Source organism: Equus quagga, chromosome 2 (genome assembly GCF_021613505.1).
Source record: "Equus quagga isolate Etosha38 chromosome 2, UCLA_HA_Equagga_1.0, whole genome shotgun sequence".
Taxonomy (NCBI): Eukaryota; Metazoa; Chordata; class Mammalia; order Perissodactyla; family Equidae; genus Equus; species Equus quagga.
In genome coordinates, this window is record NC_060268.1 from 32,660,157 (window position 1) to 32,674,247 (window position 14,091).

Genomic DNA, 14,091 nt, shown 5'->3' on the forward strand with positions numbered 1-14,091 from the left:
GCAAAGAATAATATAACACATCCATATTCCCACCATGTAGAATTAACTGTTAACATTTTGCCACATATTCTTTAAGAGTTTTTAATAAGAAAAATGAAGCATTATAAATGAAAATAAAATTCTATTTGATATACTCTTTGCTCTTTTTCCATCTTTCTAGTGATAACTGCTATCGTGAAACCAGAGCATCTTTCCAGTCTGTATATAAATATAAGTAGATGCTTGTATATTTATACACATGTGTGCATCTGTGAGCAATATTGTTTTGTGGGTACTATTTACAAACATATATACAGTGTAGCATATTGCATGCATAGTAATAATAGTAGCAAACATCTACTGACTGATTACACTGTGCCTGGAGCTGTACTGTCCCAATCCTTTCAAAGATTCTATGTAGCAGGTACTGTTGTTATTATATCCTCTTTTAGGAAATCCAGGTGTGTAAAGAGGTCACTTGCCCAGGGTCACATAGCTAATAAGTGGTGGGGCTGAGAATTAATCCCACAGTCAGGCTCTGAAGCCTGAGCACTTGACCATCATGCCAGATGGGCTCTTCACTGTATCACTCTGCAGAATTCTTTATTCTCTCGCTATCCTGTTTCTGATATCCATAATTGTTGAATTGGTAGATCTAGTTTCTTCCTTTTCATGACTATGCCATAATTCCATTAAATGAATATACTATAGAAGCAGCATTGCATGGTGGTTACGACCTGTAAAATAGGAATAGTGAAAGCTTCTATCTCACATAGTTGTGAGAATTAAACAGTTAAATTCAAATTAAACACATAGAACAATACCTGGCATGGAGTGAGCACCCTAAATGTCGGCTGCTATTATTTGCTATTATCACCTATCCATTACTCTATTGAACCTAATCATTAGGTTGTTTCCAGTTTTTCCCTGTTGCATATATTGCCACAGAGAAAGCCCTGTGTGTTTCTTTTGGGTCTCGCCCTAGAAGAATTATTGATGGCTCATAGGGTGCATGTGTTTTCAGTGTTACATGATATTGCCAAAGCCAGCTGTACTGCTTTACACTCCCTAGTGTACTCTTTGACAGTTCCATTTTCCCACATCCTCAATAACAGTTGATATTGTCTATTAGATTTGCCAATCTAATGGATAAGAAATATGATGTTGTTGAATTGATGAATTTTTTAATAACAGCTTTCTTGAGATATAATTCACATACTGTAAAATTCACTCTTTTAAAGTGTACAATTCATTGATTTTTAGTATATTCACAGGATGTGCAACCATCAACACTACCTCATTTTAGGAGAAACCCCTTACCCATTTGCAGTCACTCCCTTTCTCCCCAGCCCACAGTCCCTGGCATTGCTACTCTATTTTCTGTCTCTGTGGATTTGTCTGTTCTGGACATTTCAGATAAATGTGATCATATAATATGTGAGTTTTTGTGACTGGCCTTTTTCACTTAATGTTTTTGTGGTTCATCCACTTTGTAGCATGTATCAGCACTTCATTCCTTTTTATGGTCTAGTAATATTCCATTTTGTTGACATACCACATTTTGTCTATTTATGAGCTGATGAAAATTTGGGCTGTTTCTATACTTGGTTGTTATGAATAATGCTGCTATAAACATTCTTATGCAAATTTTTATATGACATAAATTTTCATTTCATGTATTTGTGTACCTAGCAGTGGGATTGCTAGGTCATATGGTAACTATGTTTAACATTTTGAGAAACTGCCAAAGTGACTGCACCATTCTCCAATCCCAACAGCAATGTATGAGGGTGCCAATTTCTCCAATTTCTCACCTCCAACACTTATTATTTTCTTTCTTTTTGATTCTAGCCATCCAAGTGGTGTGAAAAGGTGTCTCATTGTGGTTTTGATTTGCATTTCCCTGATGACTAATGATGTTGAGCGTTTCTTCATCGCTTATTGGCCATTTGTGTGTCATCTTTGGAGAAATGTCTATTCAAATCCACTGCCTATTTTTTAATTGGGTAATTTGCCTTTTTATTTGGGTTGTGAGAGTTCTTCCTGTATTCTGAATACAAATCATTTGTCAGATATATGATTTGCAAATATTTTCTCCCATTCTGTGGGCTGTATTTTCACTTTCGTGATGTGAATTGGTGCATTTTAATATTTTTAGCTTTCATATGTTTTCTTAAAACTTAAGTTTTCAAAATTGTCTCCATATTATATGCTGAGTAGATCACAAGCCATATAGCTTTGAAGTGCACACTGAGAGTAACGTGAACGTACCTAGTTTTCCACAGATCAGAAACTCCTGCATTGGTCACAAAAACGTGGACCTCCCAAAGTCATCTAGATGATCCTCTCAACCAGTGAAGGAAATTCATTTTGATAATTCAGAAGAGATGCCTTCACACCTAATTAGAGTTTGAATTTAGTAATGAAAAGCGTTGAAAAACCATCGCATATTTTCAAGCCACTGATTGGTTAATTCAGAAGCATTGGGGTTTCTGTTTAACCTGACCTCTTCTTTTTCTTCTTTTCCTTTTCCTCCCCCTCTCTTTTTCTCCTCTCCCCTCCCCTTGTTTCAATTTCAGGTTAAAAATGGCTCAGGAATCAGTCAGCAAGTTGACATCAGAGAAGAAAGTGGAGACAAAGAAAATCAACCCCACGGCTAGTCTGGTGAGATGCATTTTCAACATAACTTCGAGATTTTTCATTGTAACTGAGGTGCGCCCAGGAGTGTGTCTCAACTTAAAGGATAAAACTCAGAGGATGACAGGTGGTATCTCAGTTCCCATCCCTGAGCAGCATATGGCGAGGAAGAATATGGGGAGGAGGGAGTGGGGAGAAGAACACGTCTTCGTGTGTCCTCCTAGCAAACCCAACAAAGATCGTTTCCTAATAAACCAAATTCAGTCACTTGCCCTTCCACACCCCACCCCATGCTGTGAGCCCACTCATCCCAAAGCCCCTTTCTCCTGAAATCTTGGAGCTACTTCACCCTTAGCAGTTCCTTTTCCCTATTCAAGAAAGGGGCAAGGATTATTCTCTTTTGGTAATTGGGAAAACTGAGATCCAGAAAGATACAGCCTACCCGGGATCACTTCACAAATGGATCCCAAAAATCAAGACCAGACTCTGCTTCCCCTGACATCTCTCCCTGTCCTAGAAACTAGCAGCATGGGTGGGATTCCTGGCGTTGAGGGTGAGTTGCCCTTCACAGTCCTGGCTTCAGTAAGCATCATGATGAATCTCCACCAGTTGGTTACAGACAATGGTGGGAATAGCTAAATGGTCAGGAACCCAAGGGGTCGGGGTTCAAATCCCAGCTCAGCCACTTACTAGTTGTGAAACCTTAGAGAAGTCACTTTGTTTCTTTGCAGTGAAAAGAGGGAAATAATATTACCCTTGCTTTAGGGTTATTTTGAGGAAACTGAGAAGAGACATGTAAAGTGCCTAGCAAGTGATAAGAGTTTTGATAAATGTTAGCTCTTTTTCTTGCTGTTATGAATTTCAGCAGCTTTGTTTGAGCCTGCCCTGGGGAATGACACTGCATGGCAAGTTAGGGTATCGCTCTCCCCTCTTTGATTTCAGACCCTTCCTTATCTGTGGCCTGCTATCCCACAGCTACTTATTTTATCCTTTTGTTACCAGTTCTTTTTGCCAGCTGCTTTAAATCCTTTGGCGATCTCAGTGGGCTCTAAGTTATAAAGTGATTATTTCTGTTGATTGACCTTGCTGTCTCTCATGACAACCCCATCAGCAACTAAATGAATGTTGAGTGAGGTTGATGAGTGAGAAACAGAGAAGTCAAGGCCATACAGCTCGGCCAGGCAAAGCTGCGGTTAGTGCACATGGCCCCATCTGAATGGACACATTTGACGGTGCATTCATTATACTCATATGTATGATTTTTGGTGGCTCAACCCTAATTTTTGTCTTCCTCCTTCATCAACCCATCTCCCTTTCTCCAGACCTCTTATTTGAGGCTCTATCCTAACTTTTACAACCAAACCTTATTTCCAGAGGCAGAGAGAATGGACTGAGCCCTCTAGACAAAGGGAAAACAGTGGGTTTACTCCCACATTCTTCTATAGGTTGACCTTGACCTCCACTGTGACCGAGCTCCCGATTGTGATCCTCAACCTCTTGGTTTTGTTGTTTTTTTGTTTGTTTGGGTGGAAATTATGGAAGAGCTTGTGAACTGATTCCTGCTTCAATTTCACAAGTCAAGGATGGGATACAAACTCATCAACTCAAGTTTACATCTAGGACAATTTAGTAATTCACTGCAATGTCACATCTCATAGATCACAAGCAGCTGAGGATCATTCTCAAGAGGCTTCTTGCTGCCTCTGCTCTTTGCAGAGGTATATACTTCTCCCATTTCTTTTTTAGCCTTCTGTTTGCCATCCCCAAAAGCAGACACGCCCGTCCTTACTATGCTTAATGTAGTTACTTTCTAAAGTCCTAGAAACAGTGAGGGTCTGTTTCTGTCTTGCATACTATTGTTTGTTTTTATATCTTGCCAGCAGACTTCCATGTCCTTCCCCTTTAGGTGGTTGTCCCTGAGAACGAAGCTCAGGGAGATCAGAGCAGAACATCGGTGGCAAAATGGGAGCTCTTCCCCTTCTGCAGAGACTAAGTCTGGTCATCTGCCATCCTGCAATGCCTTTGTTCACTTCTCCCGGGTTGATCACATGTAGATACATTCAACTTGGAAACAGTGATTTTTTTCATATCTAGACTTCCTAGAAACTATTTCCTGAGTTTTCCTAATTCCCTTAGTAGGCTGAGGAGGCAGGTAGGAGGAGTCTTTGAGTAACACTACAAAGTTAGGACCTTTGCCACAGAGAAAGAGAACAGAAGAGAGCAACCTGGCATGGTGAAAGTCGGTGTTTTTGATGGGTATAGTTGTTTGATTGGCTGGCTATTCTTTTTTGTTTGTTTTTTGAAGAGTAAGAGGGATAGGTTGAGAGGGGCAGGTAACTGAGGGTTTCAGGAAAGAGGGATGGAGATATTCTCCTTTCTAAGGTGTTTGGTACAACTCTTCAACAGTCTAGACCAAAATTTGAGAAATGTATCAAAATCTGAGAAAGGTGAAAAATTAAAGGATTGATGATAAACTCATTTTTTTTTCTTAAACAACAGAAAGAAAGACTGCGTCAGAAGGAAGCCAGTGTGACCACCAACTAACACAGAGATGTGAAAAGGATGACAGCGGAGACGTAGTACCTTGTATGAGCCTTTCCAACATCACTGCTGCAGGAAGTTCTTGAAAGATATGTTACTAAATGTCTGTTTTGCTCATCTCATTCTGAGGTCACCCACAGTGAGCACCCCGTGCCTTCTTGAAGAAAGTCCCTTATTAAGCCACAGGAACAATAAAAGCTGTTTGAGGGAGCATTGCCAGAGTATTTGATAATTGTTTCTTGTGGAGGTGCAAAGTCCACTCCCTCATAAGACCAGAAAGAATACCAAGATTTTCCAATTTTTTTTAGAAGTGGAGATTTGAAGCTTTCTAACCAAAACTTGATACATGTAAACTTGTGACAGAAGAAAAGGATCTTTTATGACATTTGCCTTGAGAGAGTTCAAGCCTTGGTCTTTACACACTGCTGGTTTGATTATTAGTCTTAATTTTGGTCCTATTGGAGCAAGATCCGGAAGCATCTTTCACCAAAACTGTTGAAACTTACCAAAACTATTTTTAAAGAGGTCCAAGATTATGTATCTCCCAGACTGGAGGAATGGTTATTTTGTTGTTCATGTAATGGAAAGAACAGAAAATGGAGTAATACATGGGTGTCAGGAGGGGTTAAATAACCGTAAACTTTGTCCTGGAGAATGTGTTATGATACAAGGAGTTGACGTCAGCCATTAAGCAAGACACATTCTTTTGTTTTTATATCAGTTCTTTGTGTTTTCCTAAACCAACAGGGATTCTCCACCTCATTCCCAGAAGAAACAGTGATACTTGAGCAGGGACAGACTTGGGGTCAAAGAACCTGCTTGGACAAGTAACCCGGGGACAGAGCACATTTCACATTTCATATCGTTCATGAACGGCTAATACCATGTCGACATGCAGCTGAGCTCTGCGTCTTGTTCAGGGTCTGTGAGTGGCTGGGCCTCTCCCGCCAACCCCACAAGGCAGCTTCCAGACAGGAGAGCAAATGCTGCTCAGAGCCTTTTATCGCAACCTTGACTGACAGGCGTGTACAGAGAGTGAAGCCAGGAGTCTTTGATGTTGAAGAAATTAAGGGCAGAAAAGAAAGTTCTCTACGTCCAAATGAAAAGAAGATGATTACATTAATATTCTACTTTTGAGTGGACTGTCATGCATAGGCAGCTTTTTCCGACCCTGGGAGCCCATAAGACCACTGCCCCTTGAGTCACAAGAGAAACCACCTTGGACCTCTCCCCTGACATTTTTTCTGTAAGCCATCACTCTTCAAATCTATCTTATGAAGGAAGAATAAAGGGAACTGGGGGTAAGTTGTGAGTAGGATCAGAGACTATCAGGTTTTGACCTCGAAGGGAGAGAGATCTAAACTTTCTCCTCCAATTGGTAGAGAACAGTCAAGAGATGAGCAAGAACCTTCAGACTCTCAGGATCTGTCTGCCACGTGTAGCCTACCCCCTGCCCCAGCATCTTCCCAGAAGCTTTCAACTTGCCAGGTTCCTGAGTGTCTACCCAGGACATGCCTGCCAGTCTTCAGCCCCCTCAGGGACCTCATAATAGATTCTGCTAATTAAAACAGCACCATATCCTAATATAATGCCCATCTTGGGAATCAAGGTTGCATAGTCAGGATCAAATCAAGTCACAGAAGCCATATTCATGCAGGTGCTAACCATCTTTTCTAACCATTCAAAAGAAAGGAATATGGTAACATGCTTGGGTTGGTGGTTTTTTGTTTTGTTTTGTTTTTTCAATTTAAAGTAAAAGGATGAAAAGCAAAATAGAAAAGCTGATAAGAAACTTACATGGCTAAAAGAAGGTGCTTTTGAGCAAGGAGCTTTTCATACTATCTTGTATTGTTCCTCTTCATTTTCATTTAACCATGAAGAAAATCTAAGGAATTCAAGAATTTAAAATAAATCCCACTTACAGCCATCTTGCACTCTGACATTCCTCTTAGTATTATTGTGCAAAAGAAAAGTGCTTGTTTTGCCCATGCCTTGGGAATCAACGTTGAGTTCAGTGAGACCAATACAAGTCTAGATCCTTCTGGGTCTCATACACTTGATGGGAGAGAGCCCAAGATGGCTTTCAGGGCAGTCACATAGCCCATTTCAGGTCTCTAAGTAGGATGCTCACAAGAAAATCACTGAAAGTAAATAGGACTGTTACTTTGGCCATGTAACCCTGCAAGAACAAGCTCTCAGAGAACCAATGCTGGTGAACAATGAGTAGAAACATTTAATTTGAGAGTTAGAGATATGCAGCCCAAGTTGAATTTCATCCTAGTGGACAAACTAGAAATTGGCCATAAAATACCTGTTTCTTTACTCTTTAGAGTGAAGTTTGCCTGCCTCTGTTGGGGAAACCTCATGATTTTGTGAGACTGGTCAAACGTAGTATGTTAGTGCATTAAAACACCAGGGCAAAAGCCCCATTATTCTCACCCAGTTTGAATCGTGCATTATATGTCTGGATGCTCCCTCCCCAGTCCACACGTGTACCACATTGTTGACATAGCCTTCATTTCTACTCTAAGTTGATGCTTAGTGAAGGTTCACAAGAGTTTGTTCAAGGTGGGCCATCTGAAACAACCTGGAGGCTCTTAAAATGGTCCCTCTAAAATGCAGTAGAGCTTGTGTTCAGGGCAACTTTTCATGGAGAGGAAGTAGTTGGGGTGACACTTAGCAGCTTGAGCATTTCAGGCAAGCAGGGTTTAAGTAGCTGTTCTAACCACAGCCTTCCCTGAACTAGATGGAGAGTGGCCCGTATTACTACTCTGTCTTTTAACCACTCACACCAGACTTACTAGTCAGACTCTGAGAAACCTTAACTTACAAGCAACATCGTCTCTTCCTAGCCAAGATTCATTAAAACCAAGGGCACAGTTGGATAGTAGTTCAGATTCTTGCATGAGTAACTAGCATAATCATTGAGCATACAAGTATATCAGATATTATACTAAAGCATGCTATAAACTCTTTAGATAAAAACATCAGGCCTGTGAGGTGTCAAAAATCAGGTTAGAAGGAGGTGAGCTGTGTGGCTTTTAACCCAAGAAGAGGCAGCCTGTGGGAATGGGGGTAGAGTGTGGCCAAGCAGAAATGGGTGAATATAATGATGGTGGAGGCGCAGGGGTCACACGTGACGGACCTGCTGCCCAACAGTTGCCTTTTGAATCCTTGAATTGACATCCCTGATGTATCTTCAGACACTCACTGCAAGTACCTAGGAAATATGGAGAAAGAACTTCTGAAATCTGGGAAGGAGAGTAAGGAACCAAGTGGTGCTATTCCATCTTGAAATGTTCTAGCTGGAACAAATCGGCAACATGGCTGAGGGATTGAATGCCACATTGAGTGCTGGTCTCTGACCCTCTCATGCCCCCTAGTAAGGATAGTACAAGCTGCATACTTGCTGGCCGTCCCTTAGTCACCTGCTTTTCCCATAAATACCATAAGAAAAGGCGTTTCCTACATGAGAAGCTCATATGCTGCTCGTGGAGAAACTGGGAAAACTGAAGGAAGGAATAAAACTCTTTGGTGGTATTGGAAACCTCCAAAAGGATCAAGTCATCATCAGCTTGGTTCTTCCAAGGGCCAGGATCAGACATAGCAGAAGAGATGTAAGTGTATTTTTGGTGAAGATTTACTTGTTGGCTTGGGATTGCATATCTCTCCATAGATTATTCTGACTCCTATGGGGTAGTTTTTATTTTAATTATTTTCTTGCTTTCTTGAACATTATATTTTCTCATTTCTATTTCTACTTCCCCCTTGCCTGGTGTTATTGACACAGATCATTGCACATGGCAGCACAGCGAAGAGCAGTCGTCAGTGTGTGAAGGGGAATTAGCAATGCAGACCTGCGGGCTCTTTCCTAGTAACCAGACTGTACCATTGATAGGGGAACTTCCTCATTCCCTGACATTCTCAGTTGGTCTATTTTGTAGTACTGTCCCTTCCCGGAACAAAGATAAAAACCAATCTGGGGCTTTCTGTGGCAAGGGTAGGGAAGAAGACCAAAAATTAAGCTTTTGTTCCCCTGAATAGCTGATGTAAATATCAAATTTTATGAAATAGTTATTATCTAAAAATCGCAAACAAGAGCTCTTTTGAGCTTCATTTTTCTTCGATCTTGCCTCTTCTAATCAAAAAAAAAAATGACCGAAAGAAAGAAGGGAAAGAAAAAGCATCAGCAGATTTGGCAATCCACAAATTATTTAACTCCTGAATCACAGAAAGTGAGCAGACTGTGAAATGCAATGTTGTAGAAGTCCTGAGCACATAAGAATTTGAAAAGCCGTGAAGGCTGATGAGTGTAGACGAAGTAAGAGCTGTCCACTGCCTGCTGAGACTTTAGCCTAAACCGGGGATTTTTAGAGTGTGGATTTGAAAGAGTCAAGTATTGCTCTGAACAATTGATTTTGAAAAAGCCACAGAGAGACGTGGTGTGATACAGTGGGAGAAATGCTAGACCATTAAAATTTCCTTACTCTGGATTCTCTCTTAAGTTTATGCGTGTGGAACATCCAGAAGACCTTGAATACTGCATTTGATGTGTTAGGATTTTACCTTTAGGAACACTACAACTGAAGAGAGTGTACTGAATAAAGAAATAACTTTTCATTTATGTCAGCTACTTTGTCATCATAAATCTGCAACACAAAAGAAACAAGTCTACATGGCCAAACTAATACTATTTGAAAAGATTGCATAGTTTTTGGCCTTTCCAAAATGCAGTTAACTTGTTGGGTATATTTCCATTTTCCAGCTATAAACAGTCTAGCTGCTTGGAACTTTCTCTATTGTTGGTGCAGAAGTCACTCAACGAAAAGCACCTTCAGAAACAGGCCTCAGCAGATCTGGGTCCTGTAGGCTCACGTAACAGTATTTCTAACTCCATTAGCAATTGAAACCAGGCATAACTAAGCTTGGTTACATAGCTGTGTGTGACTGAGAGGCCCATTTTGTGTCATTTCTGCACTCCTGTCAGTTGTTGACACCTTGTTAGAGGCACTGAATTTTAGTTTCACAGTTCTTCATTTCACCTCCCAAGGAGTGGGCAATCTACCAAACCCTTCCAGATCAACACTTTGCTGCGAAGTAGTAAATTCAAAAGAGTTTTAACATGTCAAACTTGAAGCCAATTCAGTAACCTTATTTGTTCCAAGACTCTTAATCAACACTGTGATATAAACTTAGCACTTGGGAAATTTGTGTAATTGGCAACTTACTTGGAAGTGTGAAGATATGAAAATGGCAGCTAGCTAACTCCATCTAAGCTCCCATGCGGTTTCTCCCAAGGAAGGAATTAGAGAAGCAAATCAAGCCTCATTCAGTAGGTTGTCTGTCCCCAAATGGAGCTTGCTGGATTCATTTCCCCTCCACCCTCTGCCCCTCTCCCACCCACCCTGGTGATAAACAGTAACAGAGGACCTTTCCCTTCTCATTCGTCCGGTCTCTGGTATGACAGATAGTTCAATTCAATCAAGAACTCAAATAAACCCCTGCATATTACACCTGTGAGGCACTTGTTCATGATTATCTTCTCCATTCTATAATCTGGGGAAGACTGACTTAATCTCAATATTTTATATGAAAGTGGTAGCTACAGCCTTTAATTTATTCTTCTACATGCCATCTATGCTCATTTAATTTTCTTTTTTTAATCTTCTTTTAAATGTACTAAGAATCTCCAGTCTCTCCTTTTCTAGAAGCTGATCCAAATACTACTTTGGGCTTTTTTTTTTTATGCTTTGTGTGAAATTTGATAGCGTTGGGCTAGTGAAATGCAAATGAACCCAGAATTTCCAGCAGAAATTCACCTCCCAAGAATTTGGCATCCTTCTCCATGGTGTAAACAACCTTCTACCACAGTCAGGCTGTCGGGTAGCCTGAGCATTTCCCTAAATTTCACCTGTGCAGACACCAAGGGACTCTCTGTCTTTGAAACTAAAAATGTCTTAAAAGAGAATGGATATATCTCCCCATACGTGGTGTGAGCTGCCAATGCGTTATCTTATATTTAGCATATAAAGTAAGAAATCAGACGTTTTCGGGCAAGCATGCACAGTGGTTTATCAATCTCTTTGGCAAAGTTGTACCTACTTTCCTTCATTGTTCTCTTCCAGAGCGCTCTTCCCTTCCTGTCTCATGAAACAAATATATTCTTGATTGTTCATCTGGGTCAGCTTGCCAGGTCTGCCTTTCCAAAATAAAAAGCTAATCCCAAAGACCACTGAATATACAGGGAAATTACTTTCTACCTCCCCATGACACAGATGATAAAAGTGTTCAGGAATGAACAATTCTCTGGGAACTCTTAAGATGGACTTTGAATTCCAGGTTTCTTTCTATGAGGTATTCAAAAGTGGATATATACCATACAAAAACTGGACTACTCTTTCCAGTAAGAAACTAGAAAGAGATTAAAAATCTTTACATTTTAGATAGGCTTGAGTGAACTATAAATTGCTCATTTTTTCCTTTCTTCTTGGCAACTTGTCCCTACCTATAATCTTATTTCTTCAAACCTGACCACCAAGGCATAAAGAAGGTGGTCTCAGCCTCATGGACAGTGCACTCTCTGTAATCCTACCAAGACGTCCATTTGCTTTGGAAACAAATCCATGAGTGAGGAGACAACACTAGTGACAATTCTCCTGTCTGCCCAGGGTGACACAAATAGGGTTTTTTTGGTCTACCAAAGGGATAGGTTTATTCCAAGTCATTAATTTTACAATTTGTTAATTTCCCGACACAAATAACATGACCCTACTGTTAGAAGGATGTATAATCTTCAAAGAGAGAAGTATTGAGAAAAAAAGGACTTCTCTTTAAAGAAACAATATAAGATAGCCCTCAAATAAGGCAAAAAATTTTAAAATTAGAAATTGAATACTTTTTGAGGTTCTTTAGAGAAAACTTGTCATTGATTGAGCGTAATCTTTTTCCCATTATTGAGTTTTAATTTAGACGAGGAGAGGAAGCAGTGTGCCCCTGACCTTTGATCTAGTGGATTGTGCTTTGGCCTGGAGAATCATCACTGGCTTGCTTGCCCAGAACCTAAGTGATATCGGTCAGCATCCTAATAGGAATCAGGCCAAACAGAAATGTAAATTATTTCATTTCTGTTAGGGTTTAATTTTTTTAGCAGCACCCAGGACGCTACTTCCGAAAATGCATTTGATCAGTGCAGTTATGTGTCTTCCTTCAGCCTTGTGAGATTGCAAGGGATGGGATGAGGGAGAAAAACAAGAGATGGGGAGAAGGAAAATTTGAACGAGGCTAGTGCAATGTTTTGCTGAAATAATGCATTGTTAGGGAGCCGGTGATTTTTGCCATGGTTGTGGTATGGGCAGCCTTGGAAACTCAAGGAATCTGTATTAGTAAATCGGAGTGCCCAGTGTCTTGCATTGGTCAGTGCCTGACAGTGTGCTGTAAAAGCAGGTAGCCCAAAGAAATTGGCCTGTGCTTGCTTTAATAACTCTAAATTTCAGATTCATTTCCACGGGATTGGTTGTCCATGGCCGTTCCAGTTTTCTCTATGCTTCTCAAACATCATTTTGGCATCTAGCTTCATTTATTTCACTTTTTTCCTTTCAATACTTCCGCTTCAGCCTCCCCTTCCTTCACACCCTACGGCTATTTTTTCCTCACTTTACAGTTTCTCCCAGACCCAGCTTTTTTCACCTCTCCCCGTCACAGACAGCCGAATGTCTCCCTGAGCCCTTGTTCTGTTCCACAGCCCTTTGGACAGAACGCTCCACTGTCACCAAATGAGACACAGTGCTGTGGCTGCCTCTTGTTAATGTCAGCGTCACCTCATCACTTAGGCAAAGAGGGAAAAATCCATAAAAGAGATGGAAAATACATTTCTTTTTCATTTTCTTCTACTTTATTTTAAGAAGTTCCAGGGGAGGGTTGTTGTAGTCCTTCTCGATTTCTCATAGATTTTTACTTTAAAACTGTCTAATTAGGAACCATTCTTTTGATAAAATATAAATCAGTCTGGGTCACCAGCTACGATGCATCAGACTAAATTTTTGAATCTCAAGTAACTTTTCTGTGCTGCCGGGCAAATTAATTCTGTGCAAGCATTTTGAATCATACACTTTTCATTGCCGCTCCATTCTTACTGCTACTCATGATTCAAACATCTACACGAATCTGGATCAGGATGTTGACAATGTGTGGTTATTTTCAGATCAAGAGTAGCTATTACACTCTTGAAAGTGCTTAACAGCAAAGTATAAGAATGTCCTAGTCAACCGTTTGATCTGGAAAAACCTTGGCTTTTCTGTTTAATTAATTATTATACCAATTTGTAGGTGTAATCTTAAAGGATTTTAAGCAATATTGAAGACAGTTTGAGAAATGAGAAGGCACTTTAAAGACATGAAACCTTACATTACGTGCTTTTGGATATTTTTTAATGTAATAAGCTAATTGGATTCAGGTATTTTTCCCTTTAAATTTTTAAAAATATGTATTTCTAATTTGCATATTTAATTTTGTCAAAGCTCAGAAATGCTTGTTAGTTGAATTTGTAAATGTCATTTGCAACCAAATGAAGTATTTATTTTTAAAAAGAAAGGATGAAGGAACCAATATTGATTTGTACATAATGAAAATATGTGTGTGTGTAAATATATATATTTTCCTCCTTGACTCTACTTGGTCATCACATCAAGTGTATTTTTGTACATAATATATATTGGTTAGAAAACATCAGTTGTCTATTCAAAGAATACTATCTCTGTGATAGATTATCCTAATCTGTTGATACCTCTGTTAATTTAAGAGATAGAACTCTATTTTTTGGAATTTGCAGAGAACTGCGTTTGTGGCTTGCAATTGTAAATATGCTAAGGGTATTTTAATAAATCTTGGTTTCATGTCTGTCTGGTGTGCAGTGCAGATTTGTTCTGATGAGGCATT

At 39.9% G+C, this 14,091-nt stretch overlaps 1 protein-coding gene across 3 annotated transcripts in view; it reads left to right on the plus strand.

Moving 5' to 3' along the window:
* The window catches only part of FMN1 (formin 1), a 353,942-nt gene extending 339,890 nt beyond the window's left edge, over positions 1 to 14,052 (plus strand). For all 3 annotated transcript variants that reach the window (XM_046652860.1, XM_046652862.1, XM_046652861.1), the window contains 2 exons: positions 2,559 to 2,643; positions 5,116 to 14,052. In XM_046652860.1, coding sequence (XP_046508816.1) covers positions 2,559 to 2,643; positions 5,116 to 5,160 — 130 coding nt within the window. In that variant the 3' untranslated portion in view covers positions 5,161 to 14,052. The remainder of the gene's footprint in view (positions 1 to 2,558; positions 2,644 to 5,115) is intronic.
* Positions 14,053 to 14,091: the final 39 nt, after the last annotated feature.